This window comes from Babylonia areolata, chromosome 6 (genome assembly GCF_041734735.1).
Source record: "Babylonia areolata isolate BAREFJ2019XMU chromosome 6, ASM4173473v1, whole genome shotgun sequence".
Taxonomy (NCBI): Eukaryota; Metazoa; Mollusca; class Gastropoda; order Neogastropoda; family Buccinidae; genus Babylonia; species Babylonia areolata.
Genome location: NC_134881.1, coordinates 15,027,240 through 15,043,750, shown reverse-complemented (window position 1 = coordinate 15,043,750; position 16,511 = coordinate 15,027,240). Strand labels below are relative to the sequence as shown.

Sequence of the window (16,511 nt, the reverse complement as noted above, 5' to 3'; positions counted from 1 at the left end):
GACAAAATCCTCATTCTGACCCCTGCTTTCCCCTTGCCTCTGCTGGCTTTGTCGCCACATTTGTCGAATGTGTCTTCATTAAAACATTGAGGTTTTGATCATATAAGATTTTGCAGTTTTGTTATTTTAGAAGTGAGTAGAGGTTCTGCTGAAAATTTCCCCTTCTTTGTTGAATTTTGCATGGAAGAAAGAAAATTTGCCAGAGGGACTTGGAAACAAAATGAAGAAAAGCGCAACAAAATAAAATCCAACTAGAACAGATGCAAGCAAACAAGATTCACCCCATTTTCCACCTGACATCCCCGACCTATCCCTCCAGTTAAACATTCTTCCTCCTTCCATTTTCACCGTTCACCAATCCCTGACCCTCTCTACCTCCGTCTCACCCCCTTGTGTTTTGACCAGAGAGGACCTGGTGGCAATATATCAGGCATCAAAGTTCATCCCTTCGACAGTCAGCGTATATTCACATCGTCGCTGGATGGTCGTTTGACACTTCATGACCTTACCTGTTGCTCTTCTCAGAACTTTCTCAACACTTTGACATGGGAGTGAGTGGGTGTGTATGTTTGCCAGTGTGTGTATGTGCTTGTTTGTGTCTGTCTGTGTATGTGAAATGGAGAGTGTAGTGTAATATCCTCGGTTTCCAGTGTGCATGATAATTCACTCAATATAGTTTATATCACCATTATTTGATTTGATTGATTTTGATGAGCAGTTTGTAAATGCGATTCAGACGTTGAATTTGTTCTGATGGTGTGTGTGTGTGTGAGTGTGTGCATTTAAGTAGGTGGGCACAGGTCATGCTGACAGTTTGCTGTTCTTAAGAGATTTTTATTTCGTACTTTAGAATTCTGCTTGATTGTAAAAAATAACCGTCGTTCAGTAGTCCAAGGAAACTAAGTTTGTGCATTTTGCTTTTCTGACTCACAAGAACCCAATTTGAGCTGTATGTGTGTATATATGTGTGTGGTAGCCTTTTGCATTTTCTCAGCAACCATAAGAGGTAGAGAAATGAAAGTGGACAAGCTGATAGACATTGATCAAACCTGTCTGGTCATCACCTGTATGAAGAAACAGCGCATCAGTGAAAGTCAAAACAGCACACAAAAAAGTCATCTGGATGAACATTTCCACTATTTAGAATTAATGTTTTCTCGAAACCAAGGAAAATTATGCTTGATGCCTTCTGTATTGATTGCTAGACAATCTCAGAGAAATATATAAATTGGAAAAGATCCTATTGGTCAATGTGAATTTAAAAGGATCTAATGGGTGGGTTTTTTTCAGAATGTTTTATTCTGACAGTGGGAATGTGTTGTTGTTTTTTTTGGCAAGTAAAATGTTAATGAGAGCAATTCTTTCATAAGTCAAGTGGATAAAAATTGTCACATTAATGACAAAAAATAATTACTTGTGTCCTGTGGTGAAGTTTGATGAATCATTAGGTCTTATGTTATTATTTCATAATTCAGCATGAATCATTTACAAGTGGTGAATGCTTTGCCTCTCTTGTTTATATATATATGCTGGTTTATATATATATGTGCTGGTTTCAGTTTCTGGTACTGCTGTGTTGATGTGAGCGGTCCCAGAAAGGTGGTGGTGACGGGAGACAATGTGGGCAAAACGACGCTGTTATCTTTGGAAGGCAAAAAGGTACTTCTCTGGAATGGTTGGCAGTTACTCAAGGTCAGGGGGGGAAATCTGGATTTTTTATTTGTCATTGTTGACTGTGGAATCAAATGCAGCTTCACAAAATCAGGGGGAAAATTCTGGAAATCTCATTGTGCCATGAGAGTGTTGTCTTTAAAAAAAAAAAATTAAAAAAAAGAATTAACCCCTGGGTTGCCTATATGATGAGATAACTCGTCAGTTCAACTGTGTACAGCCATAATGACGAGAAAACTTGTCAGCGAAATATTCTGACTCTTCCCAGGTTTGTACTGAGTTCGTTGACAAAACTACTGGTATCTTTAGCTTGGGGAATCATTCTAGATTCTGTTGATAGCTAGAAACCCCATCTGTGCCATGAGGCAGTCCTTTATTTGAATGATATGGTTGGGTTACTGCCCAGTGTTTTGCCTGGTTCCTTGCTCCCTCAGCAAAATGTCGGACACAGTGGTCAAGTGTTGTGATCATGGTGCACTAAAACAACCAAAATTTCTTTCTTTAGTCGATGCTCAGAAAGAATCAAAGTGTCAGCTCGCATTTCAAAGTGATGAATTTTTATCAGCCGATTCGATGGATAATACAGGGAGCAATGAAGAGACCGGCCAAGATACAACGCACAGTGAGTGACGCGGGCTGTACAGAGCAGACGACAGAAACGCGATCAGATTATTTGCAGTACACACTTTGAGCGACATTCTTGGCACTGGGCCAGAGAGGGCTGAGCAGAACTGGACGAAGTGTCGGATTACAGGGGTGGAAGAGGAAGGTGGTGGAGGCCGAGGGGGTGTGGCCTCACATCTATGTTATCACTTAGAGTAGTCACAATAAACTGTGTATATGTCTCTTTTCTTTTTATTCTGGTTGTTCTAGTATAATTTTTGCAATTGTGTATATGTCTCTTTTCTTTTTATTGTGGTTGTTCTAGTATAATTTGTGCATACAGGTATCCGTTTGTCCGGAAAATATATTACTCTGCAAGTTACCTGACTAATGTTTGTAATGAACAAGTTATAAATGTGACCAAAAAAAAACCCAAAACACTGATTTCAAAACAACTGCATGCCATTCAAAATATATAAAATAAGAAAACATCATGTGTTTTGTATTCTTTATTCATTTATCTTTCAGAAAATACATACTTTTATGGGTCTCTCTCCAATAACAAAGTGCACTGAATATTTTTAAGATATTTACCTGCTTAAACCTGTCAAATAGATTTCACTTAAATCACCAGCTGCCGTGGCGAAGTGGTTAGCATCGCGGACTGACAGCTCCTACCCAGAGTTGAGTGTGCTGTGGGCTTAAACGGGGAGACTGGGACCACAGAGTCAGGTGTCATCCACTTCAAGGATGTGTCTTTGGGTGTGTTGCTCTAATTACCTGACCAACACTGAAAGTGTCTGTATCTCCCGGGCCTGGTTAATGCTGGGATATCATTTTGACAGGAAGCATAGAGTACAGCCTTGTCACGCAGTCCCAAACCAAAATGGACCTCCATAGCAACTTCGTCATCGTCATCGTCATCGTCATCCTCTTCCTCCATCATCATCAGTATAAACAAAACAGCCTTTCATGCCCTGCTCTCATGGTGACCTCAGTTTCGATAACCCTCCAATTTTGTGCTTGAGGTGAGACCTGCCAGTGCCTTCAGTGTCGGCAGATTCATGGGGGGTTTTTGTTTGAGGGACATGGTGGCGGTCTCCACTCTGGGAGGGACGCTCACTCAGTCTGGCTCCGCGACTAAGCCATTATTGTCGTTAGTAGGGGGCTTAGTAGGTGGTGTCCTAAGTGTGTTAAATCAGAACAGGCACCACTGAACACCACCGAAGTGACTCAGCAGCAGTGTAGGGTCTCCTCTGGTGTGTGGCCTCCTGGTGACCTAACATCGATGGTTCCCTGCGGACTGCCGACGCTGGAACTGTGACGGATGAACCCATGTGTGGCCGTGTATGGGGGAATCTAAATGAGTTGTGTGGGAGAAATGCCACTGAAATGGTGCAGATGATGGGGCAGCAAAAAAAAAAAAAAAAGATTTCACTTAATCTAATTTTCCAGGTATTCAAAGGGTTAATTTTTTTTCACTGACCTGTTATGTTCACATGGGTTTTGCATGTGTTCAGAATATAACAAAGAAAAAATACTGAAATTAAACCATTCAGGGAGACTAAATGTATAAAACAATCTGAAATCCAGAACTGGTAGAAGTTTGTGGTGTGTGTCTTCAAAAGGCTGTGAGAGATAGGAAGATGAGAGGATACATTTTGTAGCATTTTGTAGAACCATTGTGTGAATTACGAGCTGTACTTCATTCTTGATCCAATGCTTTTTTGTATGATTTCAGTTATTTTGTATTTATGTGTTGTTTTTATTAAAAGAAAAAGTATTTATTTATAGAGTACAGTTGTTTTTTTTTAAAGGAACCTTTAAAATAATGTAGAAAAACAAATGTTGAACACGAACCTAGCACCCCTCTTAGAAACAATCATCCAAAAGTTGGGGCAATTAAAAGAGACCTTTTTTATCAGATAATCAGTTGGACTGTTGATGTTCTGTTTTGAATACTATGTAAATTTTATCATAGTATTAGTCATGCTTGCTTGATTTAAACCCTTGATTTTCCAGTCCTCAAAGCATGTGCTGCTGAACACTTTTTCATGGCATGGCGACTGGTCTTCATGTATATATTCAGATAGATTATAATTATTAAGCATATATATACGTGATAAGCATGGTTATTGTGAGCTCTTTTCAAGTTAACGTTGCCTGAATCGCCACAAACCATGCCGTTTGCAGCTGTGGACGCATCGTCTGCACAAGCAGAAGGTGACTCATGCTGAGTTCTCTCCCCGTGAGGACTGGCTGTTCTGCACAGCATCCGTCGACCATACCGTGAAGGTGTGGGACCTCCGCAGCGTCAGTGGTCCCAGCAGTGCCCTCCATGTGTTGGAACATGACAAACCTGTCAATTCAGGTGAGAGACTCTTTTTTAGTTTTATGGTTTTTTTTTTTTTTTTTTTTTTTTTTTTTTTACATGATGGTGAGGGATGTGTCTACCTCAGAGTGGTGGTGGCTCATGAAAGACTGGGGCGGGTAACAGGGAGTTAAAAACAAAAAAAACAACAACATTTTACACAGATATTTATAAACATGCCTATGATCAACATGAAGATTGTTTCTTGATTCTGTTGTCATTGATGATAGAATATATTTTTTCTTGATTATTTTGTCATCTATGAAAAGTTATATTTTTGTGTCGTATACTGTACTGTGTCAAACTGATGCAAATTAGGTCTGTTGGTTTGCTTTGTTTGGCTACATTTTGTGGCTGACTCAGTATGGTAAGATGCCCAGCCAAGTCCACCTTGCTGTACCCAGTGAAACGCTGAATCGTTTTCTCACACTGAGTCAATCTCGCTTTCCTTTCTCTTAGGGCTAGCACTCTTGGGTAAACTTGTGCGGTTCACTGTGCCTCGCACGCCATCCTGCAATGGTCAGAACCGTGAGGCTGGGTAAGCACTTTATCAGGAGCCTGACACAGGCCCAGACCCCATGGTTTCTGCCGGGTTGAACCACAGGGACATGTCTTTGGATGTAAGAATAATGATAATAATAAGTGGAGGTAACCTACTTTGGGAGGTTATCGGCCATAGCTACTTTCGTTTTCTCTGCATAGGCGGGTAGTAGTTTGCACAGGACAGGAATCAGACCCCTGCCGAAGTCTGCACTAGTGGGTCATGGTAAGTATGTTACTTAAACGTAATTTTTGGGAGAAAATTTCCTTTCGTATTTATATAACGCTGAATCTTGTGTGAATTCACACCAGTCATTCACACGCAACTCTTAAACTGGAAAAACTGAAAACAACGAAGGGGCAGGGAAGGGAGGCTGTCTTTGGAAGAGGTGGGTTTTAAGGCCAGACTTGAAAGAGCTGAGTGCGGAGACCTGACGAAGCGAAGGGGAGGGGAGGGGGTGGAGCTCATTCCAAATGCAACGTCCAGAGACAGAGAAAGAGCGGCGGCAGACAGTGGAGTGTTTGAGTCTGGGTATGCGTAGACAGAATGGATCTGAAGCCAATCGTAGAGAGCCAGATGGGATGTAGATTTGAAGGCAGCCACAGTGCAGAGGGGGCACTTGACCCACAGAAACAGACAGGAAGGCGGCCAAGAGGTAACAGTGTCGGGCCCCACTTCACAGGTTGTCCCAGCGAGAGGAGGGAAATTCCTGGGGAATAGCAACTCCACTTCAACTAACTCTCCCTCAAGACTGCCTTTCTTGTTTTTCCTGGCTACAGGCTGATATTGGAGCAAGATAATGGTCTTTGTGGATTGCTGAGGATCAGACCCTTGTCTGATATTTTATTTTATCAAGGGAAGACGAGGATAGGCTTCTTTGTCCAGTTAGGTACCCTAAATACTTCTGGGAAAGGTCTTAAATAGATTTTCTCTTCAGAGATGTCTTCTCATTTCCAGTAATGAGAATTATTTGAAAGACATTGCTGTGGGTCCCATTTCTCACTGTGTTTTGCAAGTCATTCTCCTGGGGTTCACAGAGATCTTAGATGTTTGAATCCCAGAGCACATGAGGTGTGGGCCATTGCCACTTTGACCGCATTTCAGCACTCATTGCTTCTGCAGCATGTTTTGGAGGCAGCCTTCTGGTGGTCAGAGAATCCCTTCATCAATTTTTACCTGAGGGATTTCCATATGACCGGGGCGGATGGTACCAAAGGGATTCCCTTCGTCACAGCTGAGAGTGCTGTTACTGTTACAAACTGTTGAACTAGTATGCGATGCCCTCCTCTGTTTGCTTTGGATTCTGGATCAGTTTGACAGGGTACACTATATGACACCAAAAGGAGGAGTTTGAACTTAATTCCTTGTTTGGTGATACATACTTGACTTTTGTCGAACTCAAATGCCTGCCCATCCGTCCCTGCAGACTCTGCCTTGGTTTACATTGGACGTTATTGCTGGCCACATATTGAATCATTGCTTGTAGCTGAATGGCGTTTCATTGGCTAGAGCAGAGCAGACTTGGCTTGGCGTCTTATTACTGAGTAAGCTACGAAATTTGTCTAAACAGAGCAAACCAACAGGCCTAGTTTGACATGGTAAGTATAAATCACCAGTCAGGGAGTATGATTCAGACTCCTCATTTTACAAATATGGCACTTCATACATTATTAGAGATGAGGTAATTTTTGGTTGTGTGGCCTTGCACTGTGGTTACATGCTGTCCTCAGGGAGAGCAGCCTAGATTTTGCACAGTGAAATCTGATGTGACAAAAAATAATAAGAGTACAATACAATGGTAAGATTGTTTTGGTTTTAAAGTCTGTGGCCTTTCATGCCCTGCTCTCATGGTGACCTCAGTTTCGATACCCTTCCACTTCCGTGCTTGGGGTGAGTCCTGTCAGTGTCTTCAGTGTCAGCAGATTCATGGGGGGCTGTTGTTTGAGGGACGTGGTGGCGGTCTCATCTCTGGGAGGGACGCTCACTCAGTCTGGTTTCACAACTAAGCCATTATTGTCGTTAGTAGGGGGCTTAGTAGGTGGTGTCCTCAGTACGTTGAATCAGAACAGGCACCACTGAACACCACCGAAGTGACTCAGCAGCAGTGCAGGGTCTCCTCTGGTGTGTGGCCTCCTGGCGACCTAACATCGATGGTGCCCTGCAGACTGCTGATGCTGGAACTGTGATGGACGAACCTGGGTGTGGCCGTGTATGGGGGAATCTAGAATGAGCGGCATGGGAGTATTGCCACGGGGTTTTTTTTTAGGAAGAAATTTCTTTTTCCTGTAGAAATCTTGGTTTTTTCACTGTGCAAGCTTTGAGTCTTCTGACCAGACTTATTTGCACAACTAGAACTGATGGGATCTTATATCCATGTGCAAGACTTTCTGTTTTCCTGGAAAAACACAAAGAACACACGGACCAAACTGTAAAACAGAAAAGCGTACATAGAGAATAATGCAGCACATTGTGTGTTCGAAGGGATGAGACCCCAACTTTACCATGTGGGAATCTCTTAGATTTTATTTTTGTGGTCATCGGTTGATTTAAATGCAGATTCTACAGAAATTTAGAGGATTTGTCGAATGGCATACAGTGACTGAACAGTAACACACAGGTAAAAGAGGGGTTTGGGAACTGCCCATAGTGCATGGTGTTTGCTCGTCAGTAATTATCCACACATCCCCATCAGATTGTTCGGGGTTTTTTTGCTGAAACTGAAATGCATGACTCTGAATACTGAAATGTTTAAATATGAAATCAAAAAGCTGACTACACTTTGCAGCCTACTTCAGTCGGACAGATGGCTGTCGACTGCTGACCACGGACCAGTACAGCCAGATCCGTGTGTACTGTACGTCTGGTTGGCACCTGGAGCGAACGGTGGAACACCCCCACCGCTTCTTTCAGCACATCACCCCCATCAAGGTGAGATGATCACCATGGCTTTGCCTTGTGTGTAAGGTACATTGCCCCATCAAGGTGAGATGATCACCATTGCTTTGCCTTGTGTCTCAGGGTTCATTGCCCCATCAAGGTGAGATGATCACCATGGCTTTGCATTGTGTCTAAGGTACATTGCCCTATCAAGGTGAGATGATCACCATGGCTTTGCCTTGTGTCTCAGGGTTCATTGCCCCATCAAGGTGAGATGATCACCATGGCTTTGCATTGTGTCTAAGGTACATTGCCCTATCAAGGTGAGATGATCACCATGGCTTTGCCTTGTGTGTCAGGTTCATAGCTCCATCAAGGTGAGATGATCACCATGGTTTTGCATCGTGTCTCAGGGTTCATTGCTCCATCAAGGTGAGATGATCACCATTGCTTTGCATTGTGTGTCAGGCTCATTGCCCCATCAAGGTGAGATGATCACCATGGCTTTGCCTTGTGTGTAAGGTTCATTGCCCCATCAAGGTGAGATGATCACCATTGCTTTGCCTTGTGTCTAAGGTACATTGCCCTATCAAGGAGAGATGATCACCATGGCTTTGCCTTGTGTCTCAGGGCCCATTGCCCCATCAAGGTGAGATGATCACCATGGCTTTGCCTTGTGTGTAAGGTACATTACTCCATCAAGGTGAGATGATCACCATGGCTTTGCCTTGTGTGTCAGGTTCATTGCCCCATCAAGGTAAAGTGAGGGGATCTTCACATACGGTTGTGGACTCCAGAGTGAGGCTTATGTTTGACTTGCACAAAGTAATGGACTCATAATGCTGTAAGGAATTGCAAACGTTAGAAATTCTGAGACGAAGAACCAGATTTTCCTGAAAGGAGAGCAAAGAGCAGTGATGTACAAACATTTTGATGACCAGGTATTCTGATTGGTAAACTGGTATTGTGGCAGAAGAGGATACCAGAAATGAACCATTTAAAGAAGAAGGTGGGGTCAGGCAGTTAATGGAGACGGGGGGGCAGTGGTGGTGGGGGGGGGGGCTCTTGTGTTGGCCTGGGTTCTTTCACATGTGCTAAGTGCCCACTGCACATGGGACCTAGTTTTTTTTCAAAAGTCTAGCACCCAGAATGTTAAACTTTTATGGGGGAGATTGATGACTTGAAGCATGGACGTAGAATGTTCTTGCTGCCAAGAGGGGTGCACTGTCCAGAAGACCACCAGTTCAGGTTGTTTATGTGGTGAGGGTGAGGGATTCATCAGTTTGTTTGAACCTATTTTGTGTGTGTGTGATTTTGTATTTGTATTTCGTTTTATCACAACAGATTTCTCTGTGTGAAATTTGGGCTGCTCTCCCGAGGGAGAGCGCGTCGCTATACTACAGCGCCACCCATTTTTTTGTATTTTTTCCTGTGTGCAGTTTTATTTGTTTTTCCTGTGCATTTTTCTACAGAATTTTGCCAGGAACGACCCTTTTGTTGCTGTGGGTTCTTTTACGTGCGCTTATTGCATGCTGCACACGGGGCCTCGGTTTATTGTCTCATCCGAATGACTAACGTCCAGACCACCACTCAGGATCTAGTGGAGGGGGAGAAAATATCGGCAGCTGAGCCATGATTCGAACCAGCGCGCTCAGATTCTCTCGCTTCCTAGGCGGATGCGTTACCTCTAGGCCATGACTCCACAGGCATCGTGGCACCCGTTTGAACCTATTTTGTGTGTGTCATTCATCCAGGCATCGTGGCACCCGTTTGAACCTATTTTGTGTGTTTGATTCATCCAGGCATCGTGGCACCCTCTGCAGGACGTGATTGTGGTTGGTCGGTACCCCTGCAAGGACTTCCCTGGCTACACAGAGAATGAACGTCGTACGATTGACATGATTGACGCTGACACAGGAAAGATGATGTGTCAGTTGTTCGACCCCTCCAGCCCTGGTATTGTGTCGGTAAGTCTGTGTGGGATGCTGTGTGGGCAGACTTGTGCTGTTGTGGGGTACCAAGTCAGCACATCTGTCGTTGTGCATGTGCATGAGATTTTGGTTTTTGCGTCAAGACTATCTTCGATTGTTTACAAATGTCTTTTCAATTTATACATCACAAACATACACTAGAACCAATACCTTAAATATATTCACACCATCTTGAATGAAATTGGATTAAGTAGGTTTTGGTTAAACAGCACAGTCTTGAAGTACATCCCACTTGGTTCAAAGAGAAGGTTGAATGTTGTTTAAAAGATCAGTTTTTGCAAGATTTTAAGCCAAATTTTGGTCAGGATGCTTATTTTACTTTGCTATTAAACAACTGTGTTATCCAGTTAGTTAAGTTTAGGACAGCCAATAATGCTTTACCTTTTAATAGTCAATGCTTCAACAATTTACCAAGAAATGAAAGAATCTGTGATAAATGTGCCACTACCGACATTGCTGATGAGTCCCACTATTTGTTTGTGTGTCCTTTCTTTGAAAGTGACAGACAAAAGTACCTACCTAAATATTATAGAAACCGCCCAAACTCTCTTTAATTCCACTTATTGTTTTCCAAAAAAAAACAAAAGAATATTGTTAAAGCTAAAAGCATTTGTCTGTTCTGTTTGTAGTTCCTTTCGGTAAAGCTACATCTGTGGTTAATGGATGAGGATAAATTATTTGTTAATGTATATTGGCTGTGCCTATTGGTCTTTTGTTTTTTCTCTTTCTTCGTTTGACATCACTCTTATTGTGTGTGTGGTATATCTAAAATATGTATGTGTGTAACGTTTCAATGCCCCCAGGGGGCACAAGAAATAAACTTTTTGCCTTGCCTTGCCTTGCCTTGCCTTGCCCTGCCTTGCCTTGCCTTGCCTTGCCTTGCCTTGCCCTGCCCTGCCCTGCCTTGCCTTGCCTTGCCTTGCCTTGCCAGTGAAATTCCTGTCAGTGAATATGTTTGTTGAAGAACCTTTGTTGTTTATCGAAATTGACCAGGATGTGCTTTACAATTCAATAATACTTTGTTATTAAAAAAAAAAAAAAAAAACCCAGATATTAACCCCTTCTAACTTTGCACTTTTCTGATCCTGTCATAATCTGTCAAGTTACAAACATGTATTACAAAAATATGTATGTGTTTGTCATCATTGTTGTTTGTTTTTATTTTGTTTGTGTACATATGATACTCTGTGTGTTGTTAATTCAGAGCTGAATAAAATGAGTTTTCTAATACTTTGAACATTGTGTGTCAAGTTCAGAATCAATTAGAGCACTGAGTTCAATGCAAAGGAATAGATTAAATGCGGTGACTATTGAGGGTAGGTTTGTGATATTGAAATCAAGCACTAACGTAAAAGGTGTAAAGAGCGAATGATCAAAAATCTGTTTGATGTGCTGATGAGGATGGAAAGTGCAGTATGGGTTGATTTTTTGTGGCCAACTTTTTCTTTTGTTTTTGCCTTTTCCTGACAATATCCTCTTAACAACAACAACAACAACAAACAACTAAAAAGACATAGAAGATGGTGAAAGTAATTGGGTTTGCTAGTTGACAAGAAAGTGTTCTGTTCAGAGAAGATGAGAATGTGAAGTGTTTTAAAGTGTATTTCTGATATGTTTTAATGAGTGGGGGGTGGGTGTGTAAGTGTTGGTGTGTAGATGAATGATTCTTTTCAGTTTCCCTGATCTGTATGTGGACTAATTTTGTATGTATATCTCCTGAGCACTGTATTTGTGTCTGTTGTTGGTTTGTGCAAATATTTCATTTATATTGCATGGTAATTTAATGTTTCAGCTAACCAAGTTCAATGACAGAGGAGACTACTTGGTGTCTGGAATGGGTAAGAACTTTTGAGATCCTCTCAATGATGATATATCTGTGTGTCTTTGTTGTTTTTCCCCCGTCTTTCTTATTATCTGACTGTGCCTTCACATTCCCTTTCATCCCCACTCCACTCCTGACCCTCTTCTCGTTCTTTCTCTCTGTCTAATGTTATCCCACATGCATCCTGTTTCTCACTGTCTCTTTTACTTCATTCGGTTGTCATCGGCCTCATTCCGTTTCGAGAGACAATGGCTGCACCAGAAATGTAATCACTGCTGGGCATTGCACTCCCTGCTGTGGCTGTGTAGACCGATGCTGGAGTGGCGATCTCTGCTGCATGTGGGACAGACATAGGCAGATGCTGCTTGTTTACAGAATTTGACTTGTGTGTGGCTCTTTTTCTCCTCAGCGAGTCAGTGCGACTTCTCTCTGCTTGTTTCATCCCTCTCTGAATAGCAGATTTCAGGGTCCACGTGAGTCCGCAAGGCTTTCCCAGGACAGCACATCAATACCTGTACTTGTCAGGTCCTGTTTGCAAGCGTCTTTGAATCTTAGTCCAAGACGGCCTCGGGGCCAAGATCCCTCTGATAGTTCGCCGTACAGCAGATCTTTAGGAATATGGCCTTCATCCATTCAACGAACATGATCGAGCCAGCAAAGACGGCGTTGACTCAGAAGGGCGAAGACAGCTGGCAAGCCTGCACGCTCAAGCACTTCAGTGTTTGGGATGTTGTCCTGCCATCGGATTCCAAGAATGTGTCTAAGGCATCAGAGATGGAAACTGTTTGTCTCATAACAAGTATTTGTGTTTTTCTTCAAAGCTAAACACCATGATAAATGTTTGTTCCGGTTTTCTGACAAAGGTGATTTGCTGCACATGATGAAACATGATAGGGAATTGGACTGCATTGATTTCAGTCAGATACATGTAGATTGAAATATTTTTGGAATCTTGCAAAGTCCAGTGGAACTCCTTGCCATATGATTGCCTTTAATTGATCTGCTGCCTGCGACATTGTGGGTGTGTGCTTGTTTCTGTTTTCAGTGTGTGTTGTTGAGGTGTTGTGTGGAGGGGAGGGAGGGAGAGTGGGACTGGTTTTTGTGTTGTATTTGGGTTTTGCATTGTTTGGGTGTTGTGATGTGGGCAATTGGTTTTGGATGTTGAGTTTTGGACATTGAGTTTAGTATTTGCTTTTTGATGCAATGACTTAACATAATTTGCCAGGTTTCTTCCTTCGTTGAACCATGTCTTGATGGATATTTGTTTAGGATTGGAAATATTGTAATTGTAAAGCACTTCGAGCAAAATTATTTGATTAGGCGATTAGGCAATGTATAAGCTGAGTATTTTGAGTTAAAAAAAAAAAAAAAGAATCAAAGTGATATAATTTTAATAGGTTTGCCATACTATTTATCATGGAGCCATCATATATCCTTAAGCTTTCATTGGCTTTGTTATAGAATGAATCAGGGAAATATTACATTGTTATTGTGTGAAACAGGAGCCCTTTAGATACCTTTCAATGGCGTTTGTTGTGGTATGAAACTGGGAACCATTAGATGCTTAACGTGGGGATAGTGGTGGAACATTGTTACAATGAAGTGTGGATTGTTTATTGATGCTGATGTGTGCAGGTGTAAACCTGTTGCTTTGGGGACGGAGTCAGGAGGTGGAAGAGAGACAGCAATCACTACTGGCCAGATATCAGCTCAGCGACCTTGACCCCAGGAGGTCAGGCAGACGTGGGACTGGGGGTCAGTCGACCAGTCACAGACGTTCTTCATCTTCAGCAAAGAAATCGAAGGACACTGATGTGAAAGTGAAGGTTGTCAAGAAAACCAAAACAGACACAAAGAAACGCTGATGAAGCCGGCTGTTTCCTTTGGCATTTGCACTTAACCATGGTGGTGAATGAAAGTAACTTGCCAAAGTCAAAAAGAGGAAAGATGCTATTTCTCTGGAGACCGTCAACAGATTTTCTCATCTTTCCTTCCTTTGCAAAAACCCCATTAGCCCCACCATGTTTCCATTTCCAGAGATGAACAACTAGTTGAGGGTGTTTTTTAAAAGACCAGTTGGGGCGATTTAGTGTTATTGGTCTTGAAATCATGTCATGGAATAGCTCAGCAGAAATGCAGATTCTCTGTTGGTGTGTAGTGACCTGGGGACGTGACATTGATAGTTCCCTGTTGACTGACAACGCTGGAAGTTAGGCAGATGAACCTCGCTGTGGCATATGTGGGGAAATTGGGATGAGCAGCGTTGGGCCATTGCCACAGAAACCGGGTTGATGATGGGCCAGGAATAAAAAAGAAATGACAAGGTATACGCAGGCATCAAAGTACTAGTCTTTCTGTTACTGGAGACCGGAAGAGAAGGACAAATGGAGACTGCAGACTCTACACACAGGCCTCATTTGTTCTGATACTGAACATCGGTCTGTGGCAGGTTGATAGCATCTGATGGGCTGGGCAGCACAGCAAGTCGTGATAAAAACCTGGCTGTGTGTTTTGCACTAACTGTTTCTCAGGGATTGTTTACTGCAATGACCAATGCTTCATTTCAGTTGTTTCAAGTCAGTTGGTTGTAGCATCTTTCAGTCAAGACTCTGTGTGTGTGTGTGTGTGTGTGTGATGAACACTGGCAAAGAAAGTGAGTGAGAGCATAGGAAAGTTTGTCTCCTTTCAACTTGTCTATGTGTCAGTGAAAGGTTAAAAAAAATTACCAGTTTCAAGTCATTCTACAATGGTTGGGCACTGCTCAGGCCAAAAAAAAAGGTTGACACCTTGGTGAAGTGAAAAAAATTGACGTAAAGTGCCTTTCCCCAGGACACAACACCAAGCTGAAACAGGACCTGGAACCCTGACCATTGGTGAGGCGGGATCAGAAATACAATGTGTGCCTGATTCTACTACAGCACCTGCTCTGGCACAGGAGGTGTAATTCAGATGAGACGATAAACCGCAGTCCCGAGTGCAACAATGCACTTAGCGCACGTAAAAGAACCCACGGCAACAAAAGGGTTGTTCCTGGCAAAATTCTGTAAAAAAAAAAAAAAATCCACTTCGATAGGAAAAACAAATAAAACTGCACGCAGCAAAAAAAATGGGTGGTGCTGTAGTGTAGCGACGTGCTCTCCCTGGGGAGAGCAGCCCGAATTTCACGCAGAGAAAATCTGTTGCAATAAAAAGAAATACAAATTGTTAAGTGGTGTTCAAGCACATGGGACAGTTAAGTTCAATAAGTTCACACAAGTAAGCTGTCACTAATGTTTTAGCTGCAAGGTTCTGAGCCAGAGAAAAAGAAGCAAGTGTCTTATAATCCGCCAACAACAGAGAATACAAGGTAGCAGCTTATGTAACCCTCAAACCACATGGTTTGTATCAACTGAAAAAAAAAATCTGTTCTGACTATGCAAGAAAATGCATATATTTGTGATTCAATGCTTTGGTATTCAATTCCTGTGCTTAACTCTTGAGATGTTGCTTTCGTTTGTTTCCACATGAACAGCTCTGGTTTTAGGGAGGTGGTTAAACGTTTAGGGAAGGCAGGATGTGTGTTTAAATTAGTGTAAGAATCAACATACATCTGTGCATATTAGTGTAAATATGAATATGTGTGAGTATATGAATATCTGAGCTTTTGTATATGTGCATATTAGTGTAAATATGAATATGTGTGAGTATATGAATATCTGAGCTTTTGTACACATCATTTTTGTTTTGTTTTATTGGTAACATTTTGCTATGTATATGTTCTGTTGTGAAGTTGAAAATATTTTTTAAAGGTGATTCTGAAAGTAATCAGCATTTTATGTCATGAATGTATTTGAATATGATACTTCAATCATAGCAGAGTGTTTAATTCAGTTGACTTTTGGACTTACAGACCTGATGACAAGCAGTTCTCTTGCAGCAAGAGGGAGGGGTTAATGACTTCACCAATAAACTCTTTGATTAAAGTTTGAATAACGATTAGCCTGCCTAGGAATTTCACTATTAATCTGAGAATTTTCACAGGGTGTGTACAAAAAATCTGGATTCATTTCATACTTTCTAAAAAGAAAATGAATAGACAATTTAGAAAAAAAAAAAAAAAAAATGTTATGGTAAGGTGAATATGTGACCCACAAGAATTTTTGAAAGATAAACATTTTGGAACAATTTTTTTTATCTGTGATAGTTATCATTATTCTTCCCTATTCCAGGGTTTTTAGTTTGAGCATAAAAAAGTTAGTTGAACGACAAAATTTGAACCCTTACTATTGTTTATTACTTGTATAAAGTGCCTTTCTTGAAACAACAGGGTAATCCACTTGAAAGAATGAATGTATATAGTTTAGTAGTCCATAGCACAAAGATTTTTCACGAAAAAAAAACAAAAAAAACCCAACATCAGCACAGTCCATATTTCACTCTGTCTAATGCAGGAAGGTGAAATCTGCAGTTTCTTCAATAAACACAATACTATATAGAAAAAAAGTGTTTCTGTCTTGGTTGTTGTCAATGATGCTGAACAAGACAAGAAAAATTAACGTGAAACAAAAAGGTTACCCTGTTACGATGCTGGATTCAGTATAATTGAGGGATCAGGAAGAAGAGTCATATGTCAGCTGAAGTTTCTGGTAACACCTT

At 41.7% G+C, this 16,511-nt stretch overlaps 1 protein-coding gene across 1 annotated transcript in view; it reads left to right on the top strand.

Moving 5' to 3' along the window:
* The window catches only part of LOC143283297 (DNA damage-binding protein 2-like), a 21,713-nt gene extending 6,641 nt beyond the window's left edge, over positions 1-15,072 (top strand). The window contains exons 5-10 of the mRNA XM_076589480.1: positions 1,560-1,659; positions 4,468-4,645; positions 7,972-8,114; positions 9,866-10,030; positions 11,847-11,892; positions 13,512-15,072. Of these exons, the coding sequence (XP_076445595.1) occupies positions 1,560-1,659; positions 4,468-4,645; positions 7,972-8,114; positions 9,866-10,030; positions 11,847-11,892; positions 13,512-13,741 (862 nt within the window). The 3' untranslated portion in view covers positions 13,742-15,072. The remainder of the gene's footprint in view (positions 1-1,559; positions 1,660-4,467; positions 4,646-7,971; positions 8,115-9,865; positions 10,031-11,846; positions 11,893-13,511) is intronic.
* The last annotated feature ends 1,439 nt before the right edge of the window (positions 15,073-16,511 follow it).